Source organism: Ahaetulla prasina, chromosome 2 (assembly GCF_028640845.1).
Source record: "Ahaetulla prasina isolate Xishuangbanna chromosome 2, ASM2864084v1, whole genome shotgun sequence".
NCBI classification, from domain to species: Eukaryota; Metazoa; Chordata; class Lepidosauria; order Squamata; family Colubridae; genus Ahaetulla; species Ahaetulla prasina.
In genome coordinates, this window is record NC_080540.1 from 20,241,983 (window position 1) to 20,268,972 (window position 26,990).

Consider the following 26,990-nt stretch of genomic DNA (forward strand, 5'->3'; position numbering starts at 1 on the left):
ATAGCCTGACAGGTGAACTGCTCCTCTAATCGGTAGATTTGAGCCTCTGTATGGTGACTTACCTGCCAGCACCTGTAAAATACATACCCTGGCCAGGAGGCCACTGCAACATCTCTCAGAAGGATAGAGATGTTGTGGCCCGCCAGCAAAGCTGGCAACAGATTCGGACAGTGAAGAGGTTGGGGAGGAACGTGGGCCAGTCCTGGAGTCTGGGGATGGCTCAAACGATGGCTGTGAGTTGAAGGCAGAAAGCGGGCCAAGGCCGTCTGGTAGTTCTTTGCTGCCTCCGGAGTCTGACATCAGTGAAGCAGAATAACAGTGTGAACATACGCAGAGCTGCCAAGAGACAGGAACAATTAAGGAAACAGGGTTGACTTGGGAGTAAGGCTTGGAGATGATTGGCCCCTCCCATAAGACATAAAAGAAGCGAACCGGGACATGATCTTTTGCAGGAAGCAATTAGTTAGCTGTTTGGTTGTCTAATTATCTCTAAAAGCTCTGTTTGACTCTGTGCTAAGTTTGACCTTGCCCTGCGTTTGGCAAATAGTTCTCTGGCAGCATTCCAAGGGAGATAAGGCGAGTGTTTGTAAACACTCCCCTGATAGACTGTTTGAGAAGCCTTTCAGACTGGGAGTGAATAATTCACAGCCGTTTGAATTAAAGAGGTTTGCCGGGACTAAGTTCGTGCTGTTTACTTTCTAAGGAAGCCTAGCTCAGAACAGGCCGTTTGCATCTTGACAGTTCTGATCAGCAGTTTGGTGCTGTCATCATGTCAGTCCAACAGCACAGGTCATGGTTGTCCCAAAGGTGCTTTTTCAAGAGGCAACTGGGACAAGGTTCAGGGATGAGAACAAGACTGCATCGTTCAAAGACCAAGGAGGAAGATCCCTTTGAGCCAAAGTAGGAAATATTTGTGGCTATGCCTGTAGCCCAATCAGAATCTTTCGGAATCCTACCCTTTGTGGCGATTGGCTACCAAACCTTTATGTAGATTGGGAGTGTAAAGGGAGGGGCTACAGAGACATGGAGAACAGCTAACTGACATAAACGTAAGTGCAGTCCTGACTTTACATAGCCTGGTCAGGCAGTAATCGTGGAAGATATGGAGGGATCTGCTGTAGCTTCTGGGAACAATCTGTTTTGCAGCCTGCATAAATGAAGCAATTTTTTACATACAGGGCAGTGGAGGTACTGTATGCATATTTTATGCCATTATGTTTTGCTAACCATGATGATTAACTTTGCCAGGAGCAAAATATCATGTCAAGTATTTAAGTCTTAGCTCCGGCTACTTGAAATGGTGATTATGAACTTCGGACAGCCACATGACATTGTGCATGAACGTTGAAGCCTATGGCTGCATAAAAAAGGGTTACAAGGGATTTTGTAATGTACTTTTTAAGTGGAAACTGAGTTTCTTGGAAGGCCGTATTCCATGGACAATTTCATACGCTACTATTTTTCTATTTGTATGTCACTATTAAATGCACATTATATTGATTAATTTTCCACTCTTGTCTAGCTGGCCCAAATTTTAAATTGTAATAACAGCCATTAATAGGAGTAGTTTTCGCTGTTGTGCTCCACAGAGCCAGAAAGATATGTCATATTTGCCGAGCAGTGCTGCACTTCCCTGCTTCTGGAAACGGGATGTTGCCATTCAGAAAAATTTTTAAGTCAAACCAGGAGCCAGAAAAATAGTTTACAAGTCAAAAATGGAGGGAAGGAAGCTGCAATTTCAAGATGCAATCTAGCATTTGTGCCAACCTTGATTCTTCCTTCCTGATAAACTGTATTTTTGAGCTGTTCAGTCATCATCGGCCTCAATTCCTGCGTGTTTTGGATATTCCTACCCTGACATTTAGGGTCAGCTTCCAGGACATAGAGCTCTGCCACCAAAAGACGAATAAGAATTGTATTGAGTGGTGATAATTAAAAAGCAGCTTTCTTCATACGTCAGGATTATATAAACACTGAAAAACAAAACACTTTGTGTTTATCATCCCTTGAATAACACGGGATCTAGATTCCTCCTTTTTCAGGAGGCCCAGAAGATATGTACTTGGGAAAGTTCATTGGTCTTAATATACCGTATATACTTGAGTATAAGCCGATCCGAATATAAGCCGAGGCACCTAATTTTACCACAAAAACTGGGAAAAACTATTGACTCGAGTATAAGCCGAGGGTGGGAAATGAGGCAGCTACTGGTCAATGTAAAAAATAAAGATAGAGCCAAGTAAAATAACATGAATATTTATTTGAACGAAAAACAATAAAAGTGCAAAAGGGGGAAGGAGGATTCCCAGCTTTAGAAAATTTAGAACTACGCCGCCTTTGGTATGACCTGAGCATAGCTCATAAAATTATCTGCTACAATGTACTTCCTATCAATGACTACTTCAGCTTCAACCACAACAATACACGAGAACACAATAGATTCAAACTTAAAGTGAACCTCCAATCTAGATTGCAGAAAATGTGACTTCAGTAACAGAGTTGTTAATGCCTGAATGTGCTACCTGACTCTGTGGTCTCTTCCCAAAATCCCCAAAGCCTTAACCAAAGACTATCTAGTATTGACCTCACCCCATTCCTAAGAGGTCTGTAAGGCGTGCATAAGAGCACCAGCGTGCCTACCGTCCCTGTCCTAATGTTCCCTTTAGTTGTATTCCTTTTATGTATTCAATTCATGCTTATATTTATATAATTATTTAATATGTATTTGACAAAATAAAATGAATGAATGAATGAATGAATAGAATAGAATAGAATAGAATTTTTATTGGCTAAGTGTGATTGGACACACAAGGAATGAATGAATGAATGAATGAGTGAGTGAGTTACTTCAACAACATTGTCTCACAGAAATTGACAATACAACTGCAAGCATGAAAATGAGTCCTCCTTTAGCTTCCAAGGGACCAGGGTGCCTCTGAAGGTCAGTGCTCTAAGCACTAAGAACCCAGCACAAATCTAAGCCTGTATGCACACCAATAGTGAAAATACCCTGCACAGTGTCTCTTGGCAGAGAAGGTTAATTTTCATAGACGTTGGGGTGGCTTTTTTTTTTTTTTTGGCAGGGCAATAAGGGTCTCTAATATCATTAAACCCAAGTGTGAGGAAAAAGACAGCAGCTAAAATGTTAAGGCCAGTTGTGTGACCTTCTCCAATACAGTTGGCCTGGCTGTTTGCCAAAACTTAAAACACCCTCCCATCCCCCCCCCCTGCTAAAGCTTCTTTCTTAAAACAATTGTGGTCTTTGCCTTTCATTGTGCCAATCGACTTTAGAAGTCTGTGTGTGTGTGTGTGTGTGTGTGTGTGTGAGAGAGAGAGAGAGAGAGAGAGAGAGGGAGGGAGTGCAAAAGGGGAAGGAGGATTCCCAGCTTTAGAAAATTTAGAACTACGCCTTTGGTATGACCTGAGCATAGCTCATAAAATTATCTGCTACAATGTACTTCCTATCAATGACTACTTCAGCTTCAACCACAACAATACACGAGAACACAATAGATTCAAACTTAAAGTGAACCTCTCCAATCTAGATTGCAGAAAATGTGACTTCAGTAACAGAGTTGTTAATGCCTGGAATGTGCTACCTGACTCTGTGGTCTCTTCCCAAAATCCCCAAAGCCTTAACCAAAGACTATCTAGTATTGACCTCACCCCATTCCTAAGAGGTCTGTAAGGCGTGCATAAGAGCACCAGCGTGCCTACCGTCCCTGTCCTAATGTTCCCTTTAGTTGTATTCCTTTTATGTATTCAATTCATGCTTATATTTATATAATTATTTAATATGTATTTGACAAAATAAATGAATGAATGAATGAATGAATAGAATAGAATAGAATAAATTTTTATTGGCTAAGTGTGATTGGACACACAAGGAATGAATGAATGAATGAATGAGTGAGTGAGTTACTTCAACAACATTGTCTCACAGAAATTGACAATACAACTGCAAGCATGAAAATGAGTCCTCCTTTAGCTTCCAAGGGACCAGGGTGCCTCTGAAGGTCAGTGCTCTAAGCACTAAGAACCCAGCACAAATCTAAGCCTGTATGCACACCAATAGTGAAAATACCCTGCACAGTGTCTCTTGGCAGAGAAGGTTAATTTTCATAGACGTTGGGGTGGCTTTTTTTTTTTTTTTTTTGGCAGGGCAATAAGGGTCTCTAATATCATTAAACCCAAGTGTGAGGAAAAAGACAGCAGCTAAAATGTTAAGGCCAGTTGTGTGACCTTCTCCAATACAGTTGGCCTGGCTGTTTGCCAAAACTTAAAACACCCTCCCATCCCCCCCCTGCTAAAGCTTCTTTCTTAAAACAATTGTGGTCTTTGCCTTTCATTGTGCCAATCGACTTTAGAAGTCTGTGTGTGTGTGTGTGTGTGTGTGTGTGTGAGAGAGAGAGAGAGAGAGAGAGAGAGAGAGAGAGGGAGGGAGTGCAAAAGGGGGAAGGAGGATTCCCAGCTCTAAACAAAGGGAAATCCCGGAATGCCAGCGAAAGGCGGTGCTCACGTTCCTCCTCCCTTGCTCAAAAGCCCCAACATGATATTGGAATTGGGTGCCATTATATACCTGCTGAGGGGATAATTTGAATAACTTGAAAGATATAAAAGCTCTAAACATATTTGTTTAAAAATCTAAAATCTATACTTAAAATAAATGAATATAAAGTAATAAAGTTCTTTAAAGTTGTAATTCACTTTGCTGCTGAAAAAGAAAAGAAGCTTAACACCTTAAATGGTATTTATTAACTGAAATATCATCAAATCAAATATATAATGAGGTATATTATAATGACCTTTGTTTTCAGAAAGAAGCATGATGGAAGTTTTTCAATAAAGGGGAAATATAGAAAAACTTAGTGTCATGCTCATATATCATCTTTACAGATGTTGTTAACACTATACTATGGCAGCATATGATGGTACAATGTTTCAATCAATTTCAGGATGAAAAACTCATCAATGAGGAGGAGGAGTATAATTTATTAACCTTGTATGATATCAGTTTCTCAAGGACTCTAGAAGGACCCGAGGAAGAAATCTCTGCCCCTCCCACTTTCCCTTTCCAACCCAGCCTTCCAAGGGGACCTTGAGGAGAAATCTCTGCCCCTCCCACTTTGCCTTTCCAAGGCAGCCTTCCAAGAGGACCTCTCGAAAAGAGCGAAAGCTTTCTCCTGGCCGTTTTACCACCACCACACCCTCCACGCCGGCCATGGCACGAGCTCAGATTGCCGGCTGGGGATGATGGGCGCTGCAGTGCGATCTCGGGAGAGACTAGGGGGGAAGAAAGAATGACTGTTTCCCCACACCCTAGGATTGGGGAAAACATTGACCCCCCCCCCTTAGTTGCGGGAGAAGGGTTGCGCTTCAAAGCGGTCGCCCATCCATCAATCCATCCTTCCTTCCTTACTTCCATCCATCCATCCATCCTTTTTTTTCCCAGCGAGCGGTGCGTGTGTGACATGCAAGCAAGACGCCTCACGGGCGTGTGTGTGTGTGTTTGTGGTGGGGTCTTGTCCCAGCCACCCACCCACTCGCTCCCTTTCCCTCTTCGAGCGTGGGCTGTTCCCGTTCGCCCTGGCCTCCGTCCTCCGATCTCCTGCGCTGGGAGCGGCGGCGAGCCAGCGAGCAACCGGGCACCGCGGACTTTGGCAAGGAGGAAGGTGGGAGGAAGCGAGCTGCCGGCTGTGGGGGTTGAGGCGTGCAAGAGGAGTGAGCGTGGAAAGGCCTTTTGTGTGTGTGTGCGTGTGTGCGCGCCTGTGTGCCCTAGGGAGGAAGCGGAGCTGCCGGCTGTGGGGGTTGAGGCGTGCAGAGGCGCGCCTCCTCCTCTTCCTCCACGCCGCTCCTCTGCACGCCTCAACCCCACCATCCCCCACCCTCTCCAGCGTGAAGGTCACCTCCTCCTCTTCCAGGCGGCGGCGGCTCGGCGGCGGCTCAGCGAGCGCCACAGCCGGCAGCTCGCTTCCTCCCACTGGTCCCAGTCCAGCGAGCGGTGGCGACATGCGGCGCGCTCCGCTTTCACCGTTCGGCTGGATTGGGACCGCTTAACAGGTCGCGGCGGGCGGGGAGCCGCCAGCCTTCTCGGCTGAGGGAGGGAGGGTTTCCCGAGCGGTGGCGTCGGCCGAGAAGGCTGGCGGCTCCCCGCCCGCGCGGACCCATGCCAGCCGGTCCCAATCAGCCGAACGGTGAAAGCGGAGCGCGCCGGCATGTCGCCACCGTTCGCTGGACTGGGACCAGTGGGAGGAAGCGAGCTGCCGGCTGTGGCGCCCGCTGAGCCGGAGCCGCGAGCCGCCGCCGCCGCCTGGAAGAGGAGGAGGTGACCTTCACGCTGGAGAGGGTGGGGATGGTGGGGTTGAGGGGCGGCAAGAGGAGCGAGCGTGGAGGAAGAGGAGGAGGCGCGCCTCTTGCACGCCTCAACCCCCACACAGCCGGCAGCTCCGCCTCCCTAGGCACACAGGCGCGCACACACACACACACACACAAAAGGCCTTTCCACGCCACTCCTCTTGCACGCCTCAACCCCCACAGCCGGCAGCTCCGCCTCCCTAGGGCACACAGGCGCACACACGCACACACACACACAAAAGGCCTTTCCACGCCGCTCCTCTGCACGCCTCAACCCCCACACAGCCGCAGCCCGCCTCCCTAGGCACACAGGCGCACACACACGCACACACACACAAAAGGCCTTTCCACGCCACCCTCTTGCACGCCTCAACCCCCACAGCCGGCAGCTCCGCCTCCTAGGGCACAGGCGCACACACGCACACACACAAAAGGCCTTTCCACGCCACCTCTTGCACGCCTCAACCCCCACAGCCGCAGCTCCGCTTCCTCCCTAGGGCACACAGGCGCACACACACACACACACACAAAAGGCCTTTCCACGCCGCTCCTCTTGCACGCCCCTCAACCCCCACACAGCCGCAGCTCCGCTCCTCCCTAGGCACAGGCGCGCACACACACGCACACACACAAAAGGCCTTTCCACGCCACTCCTCTTGCACGCCTCAACCCCCACAGCCGGCAGCTCCGCTTCCTCCCACCTTCCTCCTTGCCAAAGTCCGCGGTGCCCGGTTGCTCGCTGGCTCGCCGCCGCCTCCCAGCGCAGGAGATCGGAGGACGGAGGCCAGGGCGAACGGGAACACTGCACCACCAGGGCTTCCCCGCGCCAATGCACAGCCCGCCAAGTTTGCGCCGTCCGCCCACCAGACACGGGAATGGGGGCCGGCCTGGGGGCGACAAATCCCGCGAGACCTCGGCGGGCCCGCTCCCCGTCCCTCCCATGGGGGTCCGGTCGGTACCCCCTCCTGTGCCGGGGTTCCGAGCGTGACTCGAGTATAAGCCGAGGGGACGTTTTTCAGCACAAAAAACGTGCTGAAAAACTCGGCTTATACTCGAGTATATACGGTAATTACTCTTTTGACTCATTTCTAGGATGTTGAGAGAAATATATGTATTGAAAGGCTGTTGTTGGAGGGCTCTGAGCATTGCTCAGGTAATGGTGCTGTCTCTGCAGCATATGCATCTCCCGTCAGGAAAGGAATGCTTCCGCTGCTTCTCTGTATAAGGTCCTGCTCGGAGTATCCCTGCTTTGGACTCATTTGCAGTATAGGAGTGAGTGATTCTTCACAGTCTCATTTTTCTTAAAATAATTAAAAAAAAAAACAACCTTAGCTTTCACAAGTTTGGGAAATATGCTCCAGTGTATATCTATAAGTACAGTATTTTAATTTCATAGGATTTTGGAGTTATGCCCAGTTTTATGTCAAGCCATGCCAACCGCATCCATACTGGAGTCCTAGAAATGTATAGATCTAAATCCAAGGAGTTTTCTTACCAGGAAGCTATAGTGAGACTTCACACCAAGGGTTCTCCGTCCACACAGCTGTGTTCTATATGTTTCTGGAAACAATTTACTGAAAGTATTTTATCTTGACAAACTTCAGTTTAGCAAAATTTATTTCACTTCTGTGAATAATGGGAAAGGATGAGAAAGAGCTATGCAGAGTAACCATTCCTGCTTTCTGCGGCTGCTTCCCGTGAATTGGAGATTTCAGACATTGTGTAGGTATTATGTCTCATAACCCTAGTGAAGATTTAAAAGTTGTGTTATGTTTGATATGAAGGCTGAGGTTCTTAGGAAATTGGATATAGCTGTTTACATTCCCCAATTTTTTTTTTTCATTTACATGGAGGTGGAACAAATGCTAAAAGTTGCAGGGGTCGGCTGCTGGGGGTTCGTGGGAACCTCTAGCTAAGATTCTGTGCAGTTCGGAGAACCCCCAAATCTCACTCCTAGCTGGCCCCGCCCCTCCCAGGAGTCCCCAAGCAGCCCATTTTGGATGCAGGTAAGTGCAGGGTATGCATAGGCTCAAGGAGGGCGAAAAACAGACCTACCAGAAGTTCGGGAAGGCTGGAAACGAACCCATTTCCTGCCTCCAGAGGGCCTCCGGAGCCTGGGACAGTGGTGGGTTTCAGAAATTTTTACTACTGGTTCTGTGGGTATGGCATAGCTTGGTGGGCATTGCAGGGGAAGGATACTATAAAATCTTCATTCCCACCCCACTCCAGGGGAAGGTTACTGCAAAAATCCCCATTTCCTCCCGATCAGCTGGGAATTGGGAGGCAGAGAATAGATGGGGGCGGGGCCAGTCAGAATTTTTACTACTGATTCTCCAAACTCAAAATTTCTGCTACCGGTTCTCCAGAACTAGTCAGAACCTGCTGAAACCCACCTCTAGCCTGGGAGGCCGTTTTCGCCATCCCAGAGGCTCGAGGAAAGCCTCCGGAGCCCAGGGAGGGCAAATACACCTCCACATCGTGGTGCAGGAAGCCAACTAGCCACACCCACCATGGCCACACCCACCCAGCAACCAGACACAGAACTCCTTGCTAAAATTTTTGAAGCCCAACCCCAAAAAGTTACGAATTTCTAAATTTTGCAGTGTCAAAAGGAGATGGTGGCTGCTGTTTTGATTTCTTCTGGCAATGGGTATGAAATCTTGTCAAGGTATGGTTTAAAGCTGACCAGCCACTATAAGGCTGTGGACCAGGATGAATCAACAGAGTTATTGCCGCTTTAAGACTGAGGATGAGTCTGCAGGGTTATTGCCACTTTAAGAAGCTGTCTATATAAGGGAAGCCATGAGAAGGCGTCTCTCTCCTCGTGTATCTCCTCATCTTCTGTGGTGTAGGGTTGGTGATTGATTGCTTCCCTGGTAGTGCCTACCATGTGTATGTATATATATAGAAGTCTTCTATATAAACCACTGTAAGAAAAACCTTTCTGTCCTGTATTTTGCTCCTGGGTTGTCTCAAAATAGTAGTCACATTGTAAACACTCCGACAAATCTTAAAGGTTTGTTGGAAGGTTGGAAACAAATAAATGGATCTTCTCCTATAAGAATGAAACAAAACAGTGGGAGATCTTAGCAAATAAACTAATGTTTGGGTCCCTTTACGTACCTACTGATCTAAAGTGTTTGTCTAGTATTAAATCAATATGTGTGTTTATTACAGGAAAGAATAAAAAAGGAAGATGAAAAAATATAATTAGACATATGTCACATAATAACCACATTTTAACATGCAACTATTTTTTTTCAGTGACCTCCAGGCCAGGAAAACAGACATAAAACAAGATTCATAAAAAGGAGGTCCTTCGCTAACTTTACTGTACTGTACTGTACTGTGGCTACCTTGACCGCAATAACACACACTGTTTTAGCCACTGTGCTAAGCCAAAATCTGGCATGTTCGCTGTTTCTTTGAATCCAATCTTTGTGGCTTGTAAACCCACAGCTTATACTGTACTGTAAAGTTGATAACTTTTGCCAACTATATAAATAGACCTTTTCCAGGCTGACCTGTCTCCTTTTTCCTTTCCCTCTATTAAAACTTACTCAAAAAGCTAAGTCTTCATATAATTTCATTAAAGCTTTGAGTATTCTAGATAGATTTGATTTCTCTCTGTTCATTTTCTTGGCTATTCTTGTAAATCTTCTCCAATACTACTACAATTCAACTTATTTTTAAAAAATGAGCACCTCAGGCACTCTCCAATCTAAAATTCAGGATCCTGTAAAGATTCAAAGGAAAGGTGCTAGAAAGTTATTTACATATTGCATTAGGCCCTACTGGTTTAATCAAGATGTATTTAATAAAAAATAACTGATTTTGTACAAAAGTATGGCTTACTGACCACAGTCTCTAAACCAAAAAAGCAGATCATCTTTTGGGCAATACCTGATCCTAAGCAGGTTTATGCCACAACCCAATATAATCCTTCCCTCCCAAAACTTAAAGCCTCAAGTTCAAAGGATCTGTTAAAGGTAAACGTGTACAATTACAAAGTATTCCCACAAGGAGGCTCTTTAAACCAAATATCCTGGCAAATTTTCCTTCGCACAGGTTTACTTCCAGCCGCTCCTATACAGTATTCACGGCTGGATAGGCAACATCCGTATGACGGGACTTCCGCCTTTATTCCTTTAAAATGGAAGGAGGCGTGGCTAAATAGGGTATTTCCGGTTATTCAGCTAATTACCGGAAGTAGATTCGGACCGGAATGAAAACTAGGAGTACCGTTAACCGTTTCTAGGCTCTTCATTTTCAAATAGCATTTAAAGCGCTAGACTCATGGTATTAAGTACTGTTACGGAGAACAAGAACTGACACGTAACGAGGAAGACTGCTTCTTTTGTGCTCTGCAAGGAGTAAGGAGCCAATTTACAGATCCGGTTCGGCTGTCAACCTTAGGACCTGGGGAAAAATGGGAGCAGCCTGATTCATGTTCGCCTCTGAGGGGGAAAACGGGAAAGCCTGAGCGGACCAGAAGGAAGCCTTTCATTCTTCGGTAACTATTCAATAAATCATCCCTCATATTTGAAGAGCCGTCGGTGCAAGTCATTATAGCAAGGGATTTCTTTCATTACATGTCTGGTTTCCTCTGTCTCTATCTTTTAACTTGTGGTAAAGGCATTGTCTAAGATCCTATACACGGTGTCACTGTGAAAATGTCCTTGCAGTATATCAGGGATGACAAAGGTAAGGATCAGCTGCTTTATAAGGGATATATTTTATTTTATTTTTATTTAAATATTTGTCGAGTACATATTAGATAATATATATAAGTATAAGCATGAAATTGAATACATAAAATGAATACAATTAAAGGGAACATTAGGACAGGGAGGTAGGCACACTGGTGCTCTTATGCACGCCCCTTACAGACCTCTTAGGAATGGGGTGAGGTCAACAGTAGACAGTCTAAGGTTAAAGTTTTCAGGGTTTGGGGATGAAACCACTGAGTCAGGTAGTGCATTCCAGGCATTGACATTATATCTGTATAATTATCTGTATATTTGTATAATTATCTGTATAATTGACATTATATCTGTATAAGAAAGTGTGTGCAAGCAGGAATAAAACATTTTGGAATTGTACTGAATACCACAAATACTGTTATACAGGAAGGGCTCACACAAGCCACAACCAAGCTATAAAGTCTTTACCACATCTTCATCCTCCTCCCACCAGGACGCCAACAGAAGATGAACACGTGCCATATGGCAGGAAGAAAACCAGAATCAATCCCTAAAATGAATACAGCAAGTTGTAATGCATTGTCAGAAGTTCGTACCAAGAAATGGTGTACAAACCATCCAAGTCAGACAATACAGCGTTTGAGAGCATGTTTGAAGGCAACCCGCCAATCTTCACCCAATTTACGGGAACCTGTCACTGCTGTTGAAATGACTATTAAAGAGCCAATTATACCATCAGCTTTAACATCTCCTCGCTTTCACGAGTTCACTGACAACTCTATGGATGGAGGTTACATGCCAAGCCCCGTTCTTCATAAAGAGAAACACGCTCTGAACTCGCCTTCAATCCAGGCTAATCGGGAAGCTGGTCGACAGCGATTCCGCCTATCCACCCTCCTACCTGGAGAAACTCTGCAAGAGATTCTGTCCAGGCTGAGTACCACAGCACTGCAGTGGCTCTGTCCTCAGGAACACAGCAAGGACCAGATTGTGGACATGGTCATCCTGGAGCAATTTCTCAATGTGCTTCCAGCAGACATGCAGACATGGCTGAAAGCCCAGGAGCCAGGCAGCAGCAAGGAGGCCGTACATCTGGCTATGGCCTATCATAAACAGGAACCTGCCAAGCCCATTCAGGTGCTGGGGAATGGGGTATACTGAGGATTTATTAGAATGACATTATCTTTAGAACGTAAAGCTGTCAATGTAGTTGATATTTAAACATGCTGGAAGTTCTGATGATGCCTTTGCTGCTCCTGAATTCACAGGGAGCAGTGCAGGCAGTTCTGAATGGAGAAAAGTGTTTGGCCTCTCTAGTCAGAGAGCTTCTAATGCTGTAATCCTTTACTTATAGCTAGAACATCCATAAGGAAGTATTTTGAAAAGGAGAGGAGGGGTCTGGTGAGTACAAGGAATTTATTTGAGGTCTCAGTTTAAGGAAAGAAAAGGTTTTATCCAGAGTACGATATTCAGAAAATATCAGACTCATCTACGCTTTAAAATAGCCAGCCTTAATCTGCTGGCAGACTCTATATGCTTTCTTCATTTAGAAATTGGGGAGACTGAAAGCTGGATTAGAATGCATATATTGGGGAGAGTGAAAGCTGGATTAGAATGCATATATTGCAAAGAAAGGTTTTTATCCTGCTTCTTTTATTGCTGTTAAAGGCCCATGTATGTTGGAAAAAGAAAATACTTCCTGTCCATGTGTTGATACAGGCTAATTGGTAGTTTGTAGATTCATGCACAGATTGTGCTGCCTACATGTAATCTGATTATATAACCAACATGGATGCTATGGATTTGGTATCTTTGCTGATACGCAAAAGGTTTTAGCTGGTGAGCTGCATTGCTGTTGTTTGGCTTCGTGGTCGTGGTCGTGCTACATCTTCATGGTGGGTGTCAGTCTGCTGCATGTATGGATTGGAGGGGTTTGAAATGGCTAATGTTACAGCTGCGGTCTGGCTTCTGGTCCTTGGTTGTGCTTCATCATCGGTGTGGGTTTGAGTCTGCTTTCTGGGTGGATGTGTGGTGGTGACATCCTGTGTGGCCCTCGTGAGTGTGGGTCTGGTGTCATTCCTCGTGTTAGGGACTCGTTTGTTAATAAGGGCGGGTTTCCAAATGGCTGGTAGGCGGGAGGTATCATCTCACCAGCTCACCAGCAGCTTACCAGCTCAAATCCCCCTGCAACTCAGACTAATCTGAGCACAACCAAGCCCCCACCCAAACAGGACACACCTCCAGCCAATCAGAGCACAAAAAAACCCCATCCAAACAGAGCACAGCCAAGCTCCCACCCAATCAGTTCAAACCCCCACTAGCAGTTAAAAGGAAGAAACCATTGCGATCACACATTGCTCCTAGAAGCACGCAGCTGAAGCCTGAAGATGACGAATGAGACTTCGTCGAAACGTCGCCACGACACTTCCAATTTTACATGGGAGAAAACCCAAATAACCAAAGACCTATACACACACACACACACACACATACATACATACATACATACATCTATCTATATATCTATATATCTATATATATAATGTTTTATCAACAGGAATAATATGCAAAACATAAAACAGAGAACCATACGTTCAACAGTAACAACAAAAAAACAATTGTATACAAAAAAGAAAAAAGTGACTCAAACGTCCAAATAAGTTTAACATTGAACATACCAAAAAAATCCACCCTGGCTGGATGCTGAAAAGAAAAATTTAAAAACCCTGGTAATTTCTCCTCCTCCTACATAACAGATTTACAAATAATTTTCTCAACTTTATTTAGCAAGAAAAATATATAAACAAATATTTCAGATTAGGAAATCTCTAATAATCAAATAGACCCAACATCTAATTAGAATATATATTTAAAAAATGAAAAAAGAAACGGTCAGCAGATTAGCCCGAACATTACCCTAGTCTTCAAATCCCTCTGTTAAGCATCTGTTATTGTATTGTAGAAAATCCACAAATGGCTTCCAGTCTCTTACAAAGCTGTCTTGTCCATTGTTTGATTATTGACTTGATCAGGTTTATAATTTGTTAAGAATACACTAGAAGTTTTTCTTCTAGTTTATTCTTAACAAATTATGAACATGATCAAGTCAATAATCCTGATGTAGAATTCTAAAGTCAAACTGGCTGATTCTGGTCATTAATACCGTTTCCCCCAAAATAAATCATTCACTGATAATAAGCACAATCAGGCTTTTGAACGCATGCCAATAAGGCCAATGGCTTATTTCAGGGCTTAGATTTAGAGCAATGCTTGCCAAACCCTTTCCTTCATTACTCAAAACCACTTATCAAGAAGTCTTAACAAACTACAAGGACCGGTCATAAGTCCTTCCCTTCAGCACCGTCGTGACTTCAAGTGGTCACTGAATGAATGGTCATAACTCAATGACTACCTGCATTATAATACAATATTATTGAATGGTTATGTCATTTCAACAAATTTGCCTTATGAATTATATCAATTTTCATCTTCAGATGAATTCTTTGGGAAGTTTTTGAATGTATTTTGGTACATGTGCCAAAAGTAATTTAAATATCCCTATTGTAGTAATGGGTTTATGTGTCATTATCCAAAGAACAATATCTTTGACCCATTTTGGGTAATTTACCCAGATTTGGGAAGTGCTAATTTAGAGAATCCATTTACTTGTTATGGTTAATAGCTGTTGTTAGACTTGTAATCCATAAATGGTTAAATCCTTTCTTTGAGCCATCTAAACCAGTTGCCAGTTAGGGCAATTTTTTCTAAAACAAAAGCAGTGGCTGGAGAAAAGAGCTTTATGTGTCAGTTACATAAGTGGAGTGGATAATTGTCTAGATGGCAGCAGAATCAATTTGAGGAATACGAAATTTTTACTTTTCATACTGATAATTTTTCATTGCTTTGTTGTTTTCAGTTTGCATTTCATATCTAGCCATCCAGTAATCATGTATACTACATTGCTTATTCCGCTCGTACAAATTGGGAATAAAATTGGACTTTTTTTTTTTTTGTCACAACATTATATACAAGCACATATAATGAAAGAAAACAATAGGACAGGAACGGTAGGCACTTTTGTGCACTTATGCACGCCCCTTATAGTATACTTGACCTGGGTAATCAAAGAAATTAGAATAGAATAGAATAGAATAGAATTTTATTGGCCAAGTGTGATTGGACACACAAGGAATTTGTCTTGGTGCATATGCTCTCAGTGTACATAAAAGAAAAGATACGTTCATCAAGGTACAACATTTACAACACAATTGATGATCAATATATCAATATAAATCATAAGGATTGCCAGCAACAAGTTATAGTCATACAGTCATAAGTGGAAAGAGATTGGTGATGGGAACTATGAAACGATTAATAGTAGTGCAGATTCAGTAAATAGTCTGACAGTGTTGAGGGAATTATTTGTTTAGCAGAGTGATGGCCTTCGGGAAAAAACTGTTCTTGTGTCTAGTTGTTCTGGTGTGCAGTGCTCTATAGCGTCGTTTTGAGGGTAGGAGTTGAAACAGTTTATGTCCAGGATGCGAGGGATCTGCAAATATTTTCACGGCTCTCTTCTTGATTCGTGCAGTATACAGGTCCTCAATGGAAGGCAAGTTGGTAGCAATTATTTTTTCTGCAGTTCTAATTATCCTCTGAAGTCTGTGTTTTTCTTGTTGGGTTGCAGAACCGAACCAGACAGTTATAGAGGTGCAAATGACAGACTCAATAACATAACATAACATAACATAACATAACATAACATAACATAACATAACATAACATAACATAACATAACATAACATAACATCAGAGTTGGAAGGGACCTTGGAGGCCTTCTAGTCCAACCCCCTGCCCAGGCAGGAAACCCTATACCATCTCAGTCAGATGGTTATCCAACATTTTCTTAAAAATTTCCAGTGTTGGAGCATTCACAACTTCTGAAGGCAAGTCGTTCCACTTATTAATTGTTCTAACTGTCAGGAAATTTCTCCTTAGTTCTAAGTTGCTTCTTTCTTTGACCAGTTTCCACCCATTGCTTCTTGTTCTACCCTCAGGTGCTTTGGTGAACAGCCTGACTCCCTCTTCTTTGTGGCAGCCCCTAAGATATTGGAACACAGCTATCATGTCTCCCTAGTCCTTCTTTTGTTAAACTAGACATACCCAGTTCCTGCAACCGTTCTTCATATGTTTTATCCTCCAGTCCCTAATCATCTTTGTTGCTCTTCTCTGCACTCTTTCTAGAGTCTCAACATCTTTTTACATCGTGGCGACCAAAACTGGATGCAATATTCCAAGTGTGGCCTTACCAAGGCATTATAAAGTGGCACTAACACTTCACGTGATCTTGATTCTATCCTCTGTTTATGCAGCCCAGAACTGTGTTGGCTTTTTAACAGCTGCTGCACACTGCTGGCTCATATCTAAATGGTTATCCACTAGGACTCCAAGATCCCTCTCACAGGTACTACTATTGAGCAAGGTACCACATATACGGTACTGGTGCATTTTGTTTTTTTGGCCTAAATGTAGAACCTTACTTTTTTCACTGTTGAATTTCATTTTGTTAGATAGCGCCCAATGTTCAAGTCTGTCAAGATCTTTCTGTAACTTGAGCCTATCTTCTGGAGTGTTGGCTATTCCTGCCAGCTTGGTGTCATCTGCAAATTTGATGAGTTCCCCATCTATCCCCTCGTCCAAGTCATTGATGAAGATGTTGAAGAGTACTGGGCCTAAAACAGAGCCTTGGGGTACTCCACTGCATACTTCCCTCCATGTGGATGTAGTTCCGTTGAGGACTACACGTTAATTCCTCTGTAGAACTGGATCAGCAGCTCCTTGGGCAGTTTGAGCTTACTGAGTTGGCGCAGAAAGAACATTCTTTGTTGTCCTTTTTTAATGATGTTTTTGATGTTAGCTGTCCATTTGAGATCTTGCGATATGATAGAACCCAGAAATTTGAAGGTTTCTACTGTTGATACTGTGTTGTCAAGTATTGTGAGAGGTGGAAGTATGGAAGGGTTTTTCCTAAAATCTACCACCATTTCTACGGTTTTGAGTGTGTTCAGTTCCAGATTGTTTTGGTTGCACCACAAGGCTAGTCGTTCGACCTCTCGTCTATATGCGGATTCGTCATTGTCTCGAATGAGACCAATCACTGTTGTGTCATCTGCGAACTTCAGTAGCTTAACAAATGGATCATTGGAGATGCAGTCATTGGTATACAGAGAGAAGAGAAGTGGGGAGAGCACACAGCCTTGGGGGCCCTGTGCTAATTGTACAGGTATTTGATGTGATCTTGCTTAGCTTCACCTGCTGCTTCCTGTTTGTTAGGAAGCTTGTGATCCACTTACAAGTCTGTTCCGGTACCTGTAGCTGGTTTAGCTTAGTTAGAAGAATGTCTGGAATGATGGTATTGAATGCTGAACTAAAGTCTACAAAAAGGACCCTTGCATAGGTCTTTGGAGACTCAAGATGTTGTAGGATGTAGTGCAGAGCCATATTAACAGCATCATCTGTTGATCTATTTGCTCGGTATGCAAATTGCAAGGGGTCTAAAAGCGGATTCGTGATGGTTTTCAGGTAGGAAAGCACTAGCCTTTCAAAGGTTTTCATGACTACAGATGTTAGAGCAACTGGTCTGTAGTCATTTAGTTCCTTGATGGTGGGCTTCTTCGGCACTGGGATGATGGTAGAGCGTTTGAAGCAAGAAGGAACATAGCACATCTCTAGTGATTTATTGAAAATATGGGTGAAGATGGGGGCCAATTGGTCAGCACAGACTTTTAAGCAAGAAGGAGTTATCTTGTCTGGGCCTGGCGCTTTTCCTGGCTTTTGTCTGTGAAATAGGTCCTGCACTTCCTTTTCTGTGATCACAAATTGAGGATAGTGCTGATATTTGATCAGTAATTCCATCTCAAAGTCTTTGCAAAATATCGTGCAATTAATAGACTAACCCCTCTGATTATTTTAGGATATGATAACCTTTGAAGATGTATCTATTCACTTCACCGAGGAAGAATGGAGTCTACTCTACCATAAAGAAAAAAACCTTTACTGGAATGTCATGCATCAAAATTATGATAATGTAGCCTATCTGGGTAAGAATTCTGAGGAAATCCTAGAACAGAGGTCTTCTGAAGATTAGAAAACTAAGGCAACTTGTTACTTTTTAGATGTTTGGTCTACAATTCCCATAGCTTACAAGTGTTGAGTAATTGGAGCCAAAGGCGAAAAGATTTGAAAGGCTCAGATTAATTTACTTGGAATTAAGCTAAATTCTGAGATAAAAAGATTTTAACGGAGTTTATCCAAAAATATTTTAATTAGCTGCTTAATGACTGCTGCAAAAAACAACAACATATAATTGGGTCACTCATGTGGGTTGACCCGTTTTATGGCTGTCATGACTTGCAACCATAATGGGCAGCCTCTATTACGGTCATAAATTGAGGATTACCTGTACATAGCAGAATATTAAAAAGTGAGCCGAAATGTTATTTGGTTGCATACAAAGAGCAAGTATAACCATCCAGAATAACTGAGAATAAGTTATGGTGCTATACAAATTTAATAAAATAAAATAATAAAGAAATTCTGACAATAGGTAAAATTTTTCATATACTTAGAATACAAAGCTTTTTATAAAATTACCATATTTAACATTATGATTGATGTTGAAACAGAGTTTTCACTGCAAACTAATATTGATGGGCTTAAGGAACATTTTGATTATTTCTTTCCTTCAGCAAGTGATCAGATCAAAGGAAAAAGCCAAGAGGAAGAACCTTTGCAGGAAGTCTCTGAACCAGCAGTGGAATGGTTGGAAAAATCAAAGGAGGTCATTTTACAACATCCTAAACAAAAGTTGAATAAGAACTGTCCGAAGAACCAGCAAAAGACAACCTTGCAGAAGGAAGCAATATTCACTGGTTCCAAAAGAAATGTGATGGGACCAGACAGAGACATCATTCTTCAAGAAGTAGGGCTGCAGAGTCAATGCATGCATATTGATTATGGAGAAGGTGGTGCATCTGCAATACCTATCAATGATCAGAAACGCCTGAAGGAGGAAGATATCACAGAGAAAGATAATGTGGTACACATTGATGACCTGCGAGATGAAAATTATCAGCCTTCCTTGGATAGGTAATGAAATTAGAAGAATTTAAATGCAGCAGAGTCCACTTCAGTGTGGATAAGAAAAGATCAATAAGGAAGTACTTTCTTTAATCATTTGTGTACCACTTCATATACAGTACAAGTCCTGCCAGGTAACCTATGGAATAGAAGAGTTCTTCCCAGTCTTAGCAACTTAATGGTATGGGACTTGAACTCCCGAAATTCTGGGAGTTGAAATCCACATATCTTCAAGTTGTCAAGGTTGAGAAACATTGGAATAGAACATCTCAAATGAACACTCAGGCTAACTGATTTTAGCAATGCAGACCAGTAAAAATTAAATAAAGCAATAGCAAGGCAGGAAGTGATTTAGCACTGTCTACCTTTGGGATATTTTGCAAAGTTCCCGTTCTATTTACAGTCCTGGGATTTCTTTATAGACTACCATCCAAGTATAACCAGGTCTTTCAAGAACAGCCAAGATCAAGTAGGTGCTGTCATTCTATAGGAAATCCTTTGACTCTTATCTGGGATATAACAGGGTTATGATAAGACACTGCATTATAATTGTCATTGGACTCAAAAAATTATCTGCAATGCCCAAGATCTCTGTCTTTTTAGTTATTGGGTACAAAAGATGGCTTATAACCACTACTTTCCACTTTTACTTTATGCTGCAACATTTTTTTTTTCAAACTAAGAACTCTCTGTGACCTTTTAGAGTTTAACCGTTACGCTAACTGACTCTTAAAAATATAATTACACTGGTCAATACAAAATGATTACCTTTCACATAGTTAATATGTTACTATTATTATCTTGAGAATTATAGTGTGTCAAGGAAAAATCTGGGCTATAACCAAGGTATTTAAAGCCATGTTCTACCCTGGGGTTTCAGGTTCTGCACCTCTGTCTTAAAGAATAGAGTACCATTAAAGTACAAATGCAGTCTAGTCTACAGTATAAACTTGATTTGACCCATACAAGGTCCTAGACAGGTTTACTCAGTTCCTTCATTTTTCTGCCAGCTATCCAGGTAGTTCCTTTCCCCATATTTGTCAGCCCAAAGCCCTTGTGTAGAAATCTTGGCTTTTATTATTGACTGATTTAAGTCATTGATTGATTCTATGTTTTTTATTGCCATTTTAGCTCAGTTTTCATGAAAAGCTATCCCAATCTCTCTTTCTAGGTGCAAGAAGCAGGCACAGCCAAGAGATGAAGACTTGTCCCAAATTGGTCCTAAGAGAATCAGGTAAGTTCAGGTCCCTGGTTGCTCATGATATCCTCAGCCAACGTGGGCCAAAAGTAGAAAGGGAAACGTATAGGAAGTTTAGGTAGGTTGATTAAAGCTGCAAGTCTGGGAAAGATTATTGGCTTGTCTATCTATTTATTGTCTGTCTGCCTTTCGGTCCATCCAACCTACTTACAAACTGCCATTTATATGCTGTTTAGTCTAACAAGCTCAAAGCAGCTTACAACAACAAAAATAATACATCATTAAATAAAAACCATCATCAGCCATAGCAAAAGCATTTAGATTTATATGCCATTTCATAGTGCTTTTCAGCCCTCTCTAAGTGGTTTACAAAGTCAGTATATTGCCCCCAACAATCTGGGTCCTCATTTTACCGACCTCAGAAAGATGGAAAGCTGAGTAAACTTTGAACTGGTCAGGATCGAACTGAAGGTAGTCGGCAGAGTTAGCTTGCAATACTGCATTCTGACCATTGCGCCACCATGGTTCTTGCTCATTAGAATAAGACAGAGCAGCTGCACTGAAAGGAACAATTACAAAATCCAAAGAAGGAGAAGAGCAGCTAGGATTAGCAAAACCAGAAATTATTTTAAAAATTCATCTACATGAAAATACAAAAATTATTAAAAACCTAATGGATTATTGTAATTGCATTCTCTTTGGAATCATGGAGATTTCAAGAGTTACAGACTGAAAACATCTAGTGAAATATTTTGGGAAAAGTTGCTTCCCGAAAACTCTTATTTAATCTATTTTGCTATCAAATGAATATGATTAAAATCACATTAAAACTCACTGGAGAAGAGCCTAATGCTGGGAAAGATTGAGGGCAAAAGAAGAAAGAGACGACAGAGAATGAGGTGGCTGGATGGAGTCCCTGAAGCAGTAGGCGTGAGTTTAAATGGACTTCAGCGGATGGTAGAGGATAGGAAGGCCTGGAGGAACGTTGTCCATGGGGTCTCAATGGGTCGGACACGACTTTGCAACTAACAACAAAAAATCACACTGGTTAAAGTTTAAGTAAAGTGATATATTTAGCTGCCCAAATTATTTTTGACCCATCAAGATCTCTAAACAATACAGGGTTGTTTACTTTGGGATGGGGGAGACATAAAATATTTTAGTATGTTGAGCTAGAGTACAAAAAGGTTGTATTAATAGTTCTACAATTCTGTTGCGTATCCCCATCCTGGAGATTTGACATTTTTCCTCTTCCTTTTCACAGGAAGGCAGCCAAGCGAGAAATTCTCCTTTGTGATTATGATGGTTGTGGGAAAATTTTCTCCAATCGCCAATACTTGAATGTAAGTGATGGAGGAACAGCAGTGGTCACTGGTCTTTTGGGCTGGATGGACAGGTGACTGACAGAACTTCCATGTTTCCTTTAAATTTTCCAAAGTGTCAGTATTCTGGAGGAAAGCAGCAGGGTGACACTTTCTATAATTCCCTGTTTGTTGGCATCTGGCTGGACCAGGAGTACTGAAGTTAACAGAAGACTACAAATTTTAGAATTTACGCCAGAAAAAGTTCCCCCCCTTTGCTTTAGAAGCATCATCCAAAAAATAGAAGGGATGCATGGTCCAGCTGCTACAGAATGTCATCATTGTGTATGTCATATGCTACTAAAAAAATCTTCCTTTGGCTTATCTATGCCAGTGGTTCTCAACCTGTGGTCTGCAGACCCCTGGGGGACTGCAGTGTCATTAGAGGGGGTCCAGGAGGACTTGAAGAAAGTTTATGATTTATATCTGGGATGGGGTCTGTGGCCACAAAAGGCATTTAAAGGGAGTCCATGGTGAAGAAAAGGTTGAGAACTACTGATCTAAGCTAAGGAGCCATACAGATTTTAGAGCCTTATATTCTCTGTGGGCTATTATTTTCCCCATCTTCCAGTACCACAAGAAATACCGGCATGTTCACCAAGAGACCTTTACCTGCTCTGATCCAAGCTGTGGCAAATCCTTCAACTTCAAGAAACATCTCAAGGAACACGAGAAACTGCACAGTGGTGAGCAGTCTAACCATCTGTCTTCCACCCGTCTGGTGCCTGCTAAAAGTTGTGAACTACAGCTTTAATTCCCTTGTAGTCTGCCTAAATCAAAACATCTTGGGCCAGCCCAGACTAGAATTGGGGAGAAAAGATTTATAGGTTGCCCATATCTATTATGAAGGATGTGCTTTTAGGATCAGGCTGGTCGGTGACTTATTGTGCCCTTTACTTGCAGATAAAAGGGACTACATATGTGAGTTCTGCACCCACTCCTTCCGATCAAGTAGTAATTTAACTGTCCATAGGCGGATTCATACCGGAGAAAAACCCCTACAGTGAGTATGCCCCACAATGCTTTCCCCTATTGCAGAAATGACTTAAGCACCATCAGAATCACTCCCATCAAATCCAGCCTCCTCCTTCTCACAATCATCAACTGAGAAGCCTTTCCAGTAAATCATAAAGCAGATGGTTTCCTCAATCTCACTTTCTGGGCTACAGTCATGAATACAGGTAGTCCTTGAATTACGATCATCCCAATGTATATATATTTATGGTGGCTTCATTAACTTAACAGGTTTAAATTTTTAAAAAAGGCAACCGACTAGCTTCCACATAAGGAGCAGAGATATTTTAATTGGTGGCTGCTCCTGAGGTAACCCAGGCAATCTTAAATTGTATTGATTTTCTATTCTGCTTCACCAAGTCAGTCATTCAGCCAGAGCCAGCAAAAGAATTGGCCGACCCTGTTGTACGAAGACGACTCCCTGTTGTAAGGAGGGTGATGGGGAGAGCCAAGGCTGGATTTATCACCTATTTCTGGCAACCCACTTTCCTCTTTGGTGAACCCCTCCCCCCCTTCCTTTTCACCCAGGTGCGAAATCTGTGGTTTCACCTGCCGCCAAAAGGCATCCTTGAACTGGCACATGAAAAAGCATGACGCCGACTCCTCCTACCAGTTCTCCTGCGACCTTTGTGGGAAGAAGTTTGAGAAGAAGGACAATGTCACTGCGCACAAGAGTAAGAGCCATCGGCTTCCGGTGGCACTGTTTGAGTGCTGAAGACAGTCTTTTTAGACCACCAGCCCCACGATCGCGTAGAGCTGCTAAGACAGCGTAAATCAGCAGTCTAGCGGCTCGGAAACCTTCGCCTCGGGAGAAGAGGGGGAGGTGAGCAATCGGGTGGAGGTAGAGCTCCCCAAATAGCCCCAGGAGTAATTCGTGGGGCTTGAAAGGTGAGCTCCCTAGAAGCCTGAAGAAGCTCCGGATCTGGGGGCATCTCTGCATAAGCAGAGCAAAGCACCACGACCACCTCTGGGATCAATATTGGACTTTAATCGGATTCTAAATCAGACGGAGCAAAAACAGGAGCACCAGTAGCTGCAAGTAACAAATCCTAACTCCTTTGATACGTTGTTTTTTGTTGAAACGAACTGAGAGGGCTAGGGGAAATGGCTAGAGGAAATGGCGCCTCTGTTCTAATAGGGCGTGAAAATGAAAGTTAAGGAAGTTTTTATTACTGTCGCTGGCAAGTAGCCCTCTTAAGGCTGCTGGATTTTACGTTTAATTGAAGAGATTTAATAACAAGAAAAGGCTAAAGAACATTGAAAGGAAAAGATTATAGAACTGTGTCTAAGAAAAGAATTAAGAAACTGTTTTCACTGACTTTATTATTGCAAAGTACAAATAAAAAAGATGGCATCTAAACAAATAAAACCTGGTCTTTCTAAAAGTGCTGGAGGTTCCCCAGCCCATACGGCTGATCCAAAAACAGTGAATTTGGAAGCCTTACAAGACTCTTTGAAAGAGTCTATGAAGGAATCTCTGAAGGAAGCGCTAGAGCTGCAAAGTTCAGTTATTGAGGAGAAATTCAAGGAAATTACAGAGGAAATATCAGAAGTCAAAAATCTGGTTGAGGCAAGAAGAGATGACATTGTATTAGCGTTTCAAGGTTTGGCAACAAATATGGTCCAGCTGGATGAAAGGGTGGAAGAAATTAGTCAATCTAATTTGAATTTGGAAAATAAAATGGAGGAAGTTCAGACTAAGGTAGACAGGGCTGATGAAGAAATGATTTTGCTACAATATAGATCGATGGAATTTGCACTGAGAGTGAGAGGCCTGAAAGAAAATAAACAGGAGAATTTGAGAGAGATCTTTGCAGAGGCCTTTGCACAGATTTTGGAAGAACAACCAGCGGATCTTGCATTTCAAATTGACAAAATTTATCGCATTAACTCCTGGGTTGCCAGACAGAAAAATTTGCCAAGAGATGTAGTGATTTATTTTACAACCAGGAGGATTAGAAATGAAGTGCTACAGGCAGCGTACAAAAACAAGATTCAAATAACAGGCCAAGAGGTATTAGTGCTGAAGAAAATTCCACCCAAAATGTTAAGAGGTAGGAAGGAGTATGACTTTTTGGTGAATGAACTGAGAAACTGACAAATGCAGTTTAGATGGGATGTTCCAGCTGGAATATCATTGATATACATGGATCAAAGATATCGTCTCAATACAGTTCGGAAGGCAAGAGATTTCTATGTTAATGTATTGAAGGCTGGAAATCCACCATCTCCAGAAGCCAGGAGGAAGAAGGAAGGAGAAGGAATGCAGGCACAAGCTCAAGCTGTGGATGTAGCTGTTGATGAAAGTTTGTTGCAACTTCCGAATACATTTCAAATATCAGAAACCCAGGGAAAAATAGAAGAAGCAAAGGAACAAAGAATGACTCAAGTAGCTACTAAACGTAAAGAACAAGAAACAAAGAGGCAACAATCGCAAGTGACAACCCAAGATTTCACTAAAACAGAAGCTGTGGGGGGAGCAAGGCCTAAAAGGAAGATGGGGGAAGATTTCCAGGTGATGCTCCAAAAGCTTCAAGGAGCCAAGAATGGCAACTAAATTTTTAACCTGGAATGTTAATGGTTTAAATTCACCACAGAAAAGAAGAAAGATATTTCATTATTTGAAACAATTTAAAAATGATGTAATTTGCCTGCAGGAAACACATATTAGAATATCTGATCAGAAATATTTGATAAATTCTAGACTTAGCACTCATTTTGTTGCATCGGTACCGGAAAAGAAGAATGGTATAGTTATATATTTAAAGAAGGACAGTTTAATATGTTGATGGCTGATCAGGTGGCAACTAACTTACAATACGCTAAGCATAATACATTTTGTAATGCCAATAAACCAGGTAGGTAGCTAGCATATGTAATAAAGAAAAAACAGAAATCACAAACTATTGTAAAGATAAAATATAAAGGTAAAGAGGTATTTCAACAGAATATGATTAAAAAGGCTTTTTTAGAATTTTATACAAAGTTGTATGCTAGCGACTCAATTCAGGGTATAGATATAGATAGATACTTACAGGAAGAAAATATTTGTGAACTCACAAAGGATCAAAGGCAAGGATTGAATCAACCTATAACTTCTGAAGAAATTATATTAGCAATTAAACAGTTAAAAATTGGTAAAGCCCCAGGAACAGATGGATTAACAGCTGTTTATTATAAAAACTTACAGTCCGAAATGGTAGAACCGCTCAAGGACTTATTTAACAAAATCCAATTTGGAGGAGATGTGCCTCCATCTTGGAGATCTGCATTTATCTCATTGATACCAAAGGAAGATCAAGATTGTAGCAAACTAGAAAACCAAAGACCAATATCGCTTTTGAATACTGATTATAAGATCTTTGCTAAAATATTAGCAAATAGACTAATGGTAGTTATGAGACAAATGATTCATAATGATCAATCAGGATTTATAGAAGGCAAACAAATAAGATATAATGTGAAACAGATTGTAAATGTATTGGAATATTTGGATAGGAACAACCAGGTCCCAGCAGCACTCTTTTTCTTAGATGCTGAGAAGGCATTTGATCGATTGAATTGGCAATTTTTATTTAAAATATTAGAAAAGATGCAATTTGGGAAACATTTTACACAAGCAATCAGAGCAATATACCAGAGACAAACGGCACAAATAATAGTTAATGGTAGCTTAACAGAAGCTTTCAGAATTGAAAAGGGGACAAGGCAGGGATGTCCTTTGTCCCCATTATTATTTATTTTAACTTTAGAAATTTTACTGAATAAAATACGTAGATCAAGTAAAATAAAGGGAATTAAAATTAGACATCAAGATTACAGGTTAAGAGCATTTGCAGATGACCTGGTTGTTACCTTATCTCAACCAACACAATCAGTTACATATATGATGGATATAATTAGTCAACATGGGAAGTATATAATTAGTCAATATGGGAAGGTATGTGGATTTAAGGTAAATCAACATAAGACAAAGATAATAACTAAAAATATGACTATAGACCAAAAGGAAGAATTAGAAAGAGCAACGGGATTTGAAATAGTGAAAAAGGTTAAATACTTAGGAGTATATATCACAGCCTCAAACGTGAAATTATATAAAAATAATTATGAGGTGTTATGGCAAAAAGTGCAGAAGGAAATGGAGAATTGGAAAAAGCTATAACTATCATTGCTGGGAAGAATAGCAGTAATAAAAATGAACGTTCTGCCTAGGTTCTTATT

General features: G+C 42.0%; 1 protein-coding gene across 1 annotated transcript in view; it reads left to right on the forward strand.

Moving 5' to 3' along the window:
• Nucleotides 1-23,481, forward strand: part of LOC131190413 (uncharacterized) — a 39,419-nt gene extending 15,938 nt beyond the window's left edge. The window contains exons 12-20 of the mRNA XM_058167734.1: nt 11,040-11,058; nt 11,551-12,194; nt 18,028-18,154; nt 18,803-19,202; nt 20,365-20,427; nt 21,656-21,734; nt 22,324-22,438; nt 22,656-22,755; nt 23,295-23,481. Of these exons, the coding sequence (XP_058023717.1) occupies nt 11,040-11,058; nt 11,551-12,194; nt 18,028-18,154; nt 18,803-19,202; nt 20,365-20,427; nt 21,656-21,734; nt 22,324-22,438; nt 22,656-22,755; nt 23,295-23,481 (1,734 nt within the window). The remainder of the gene's footprint in view (nt 1-11,039; nt 11,059-11,550; nt 12,195-18,027; nt 18,155-18,802; nt 19,203-20,364; nt 20,428-21,655; nt 21,735-22,323; nt 22,439-22,655; nt 22,756-23,294) is intronic.
• The last annotated feature ends 3,509 nt before the right edge of the window (nt 23,482-26,990 follow it).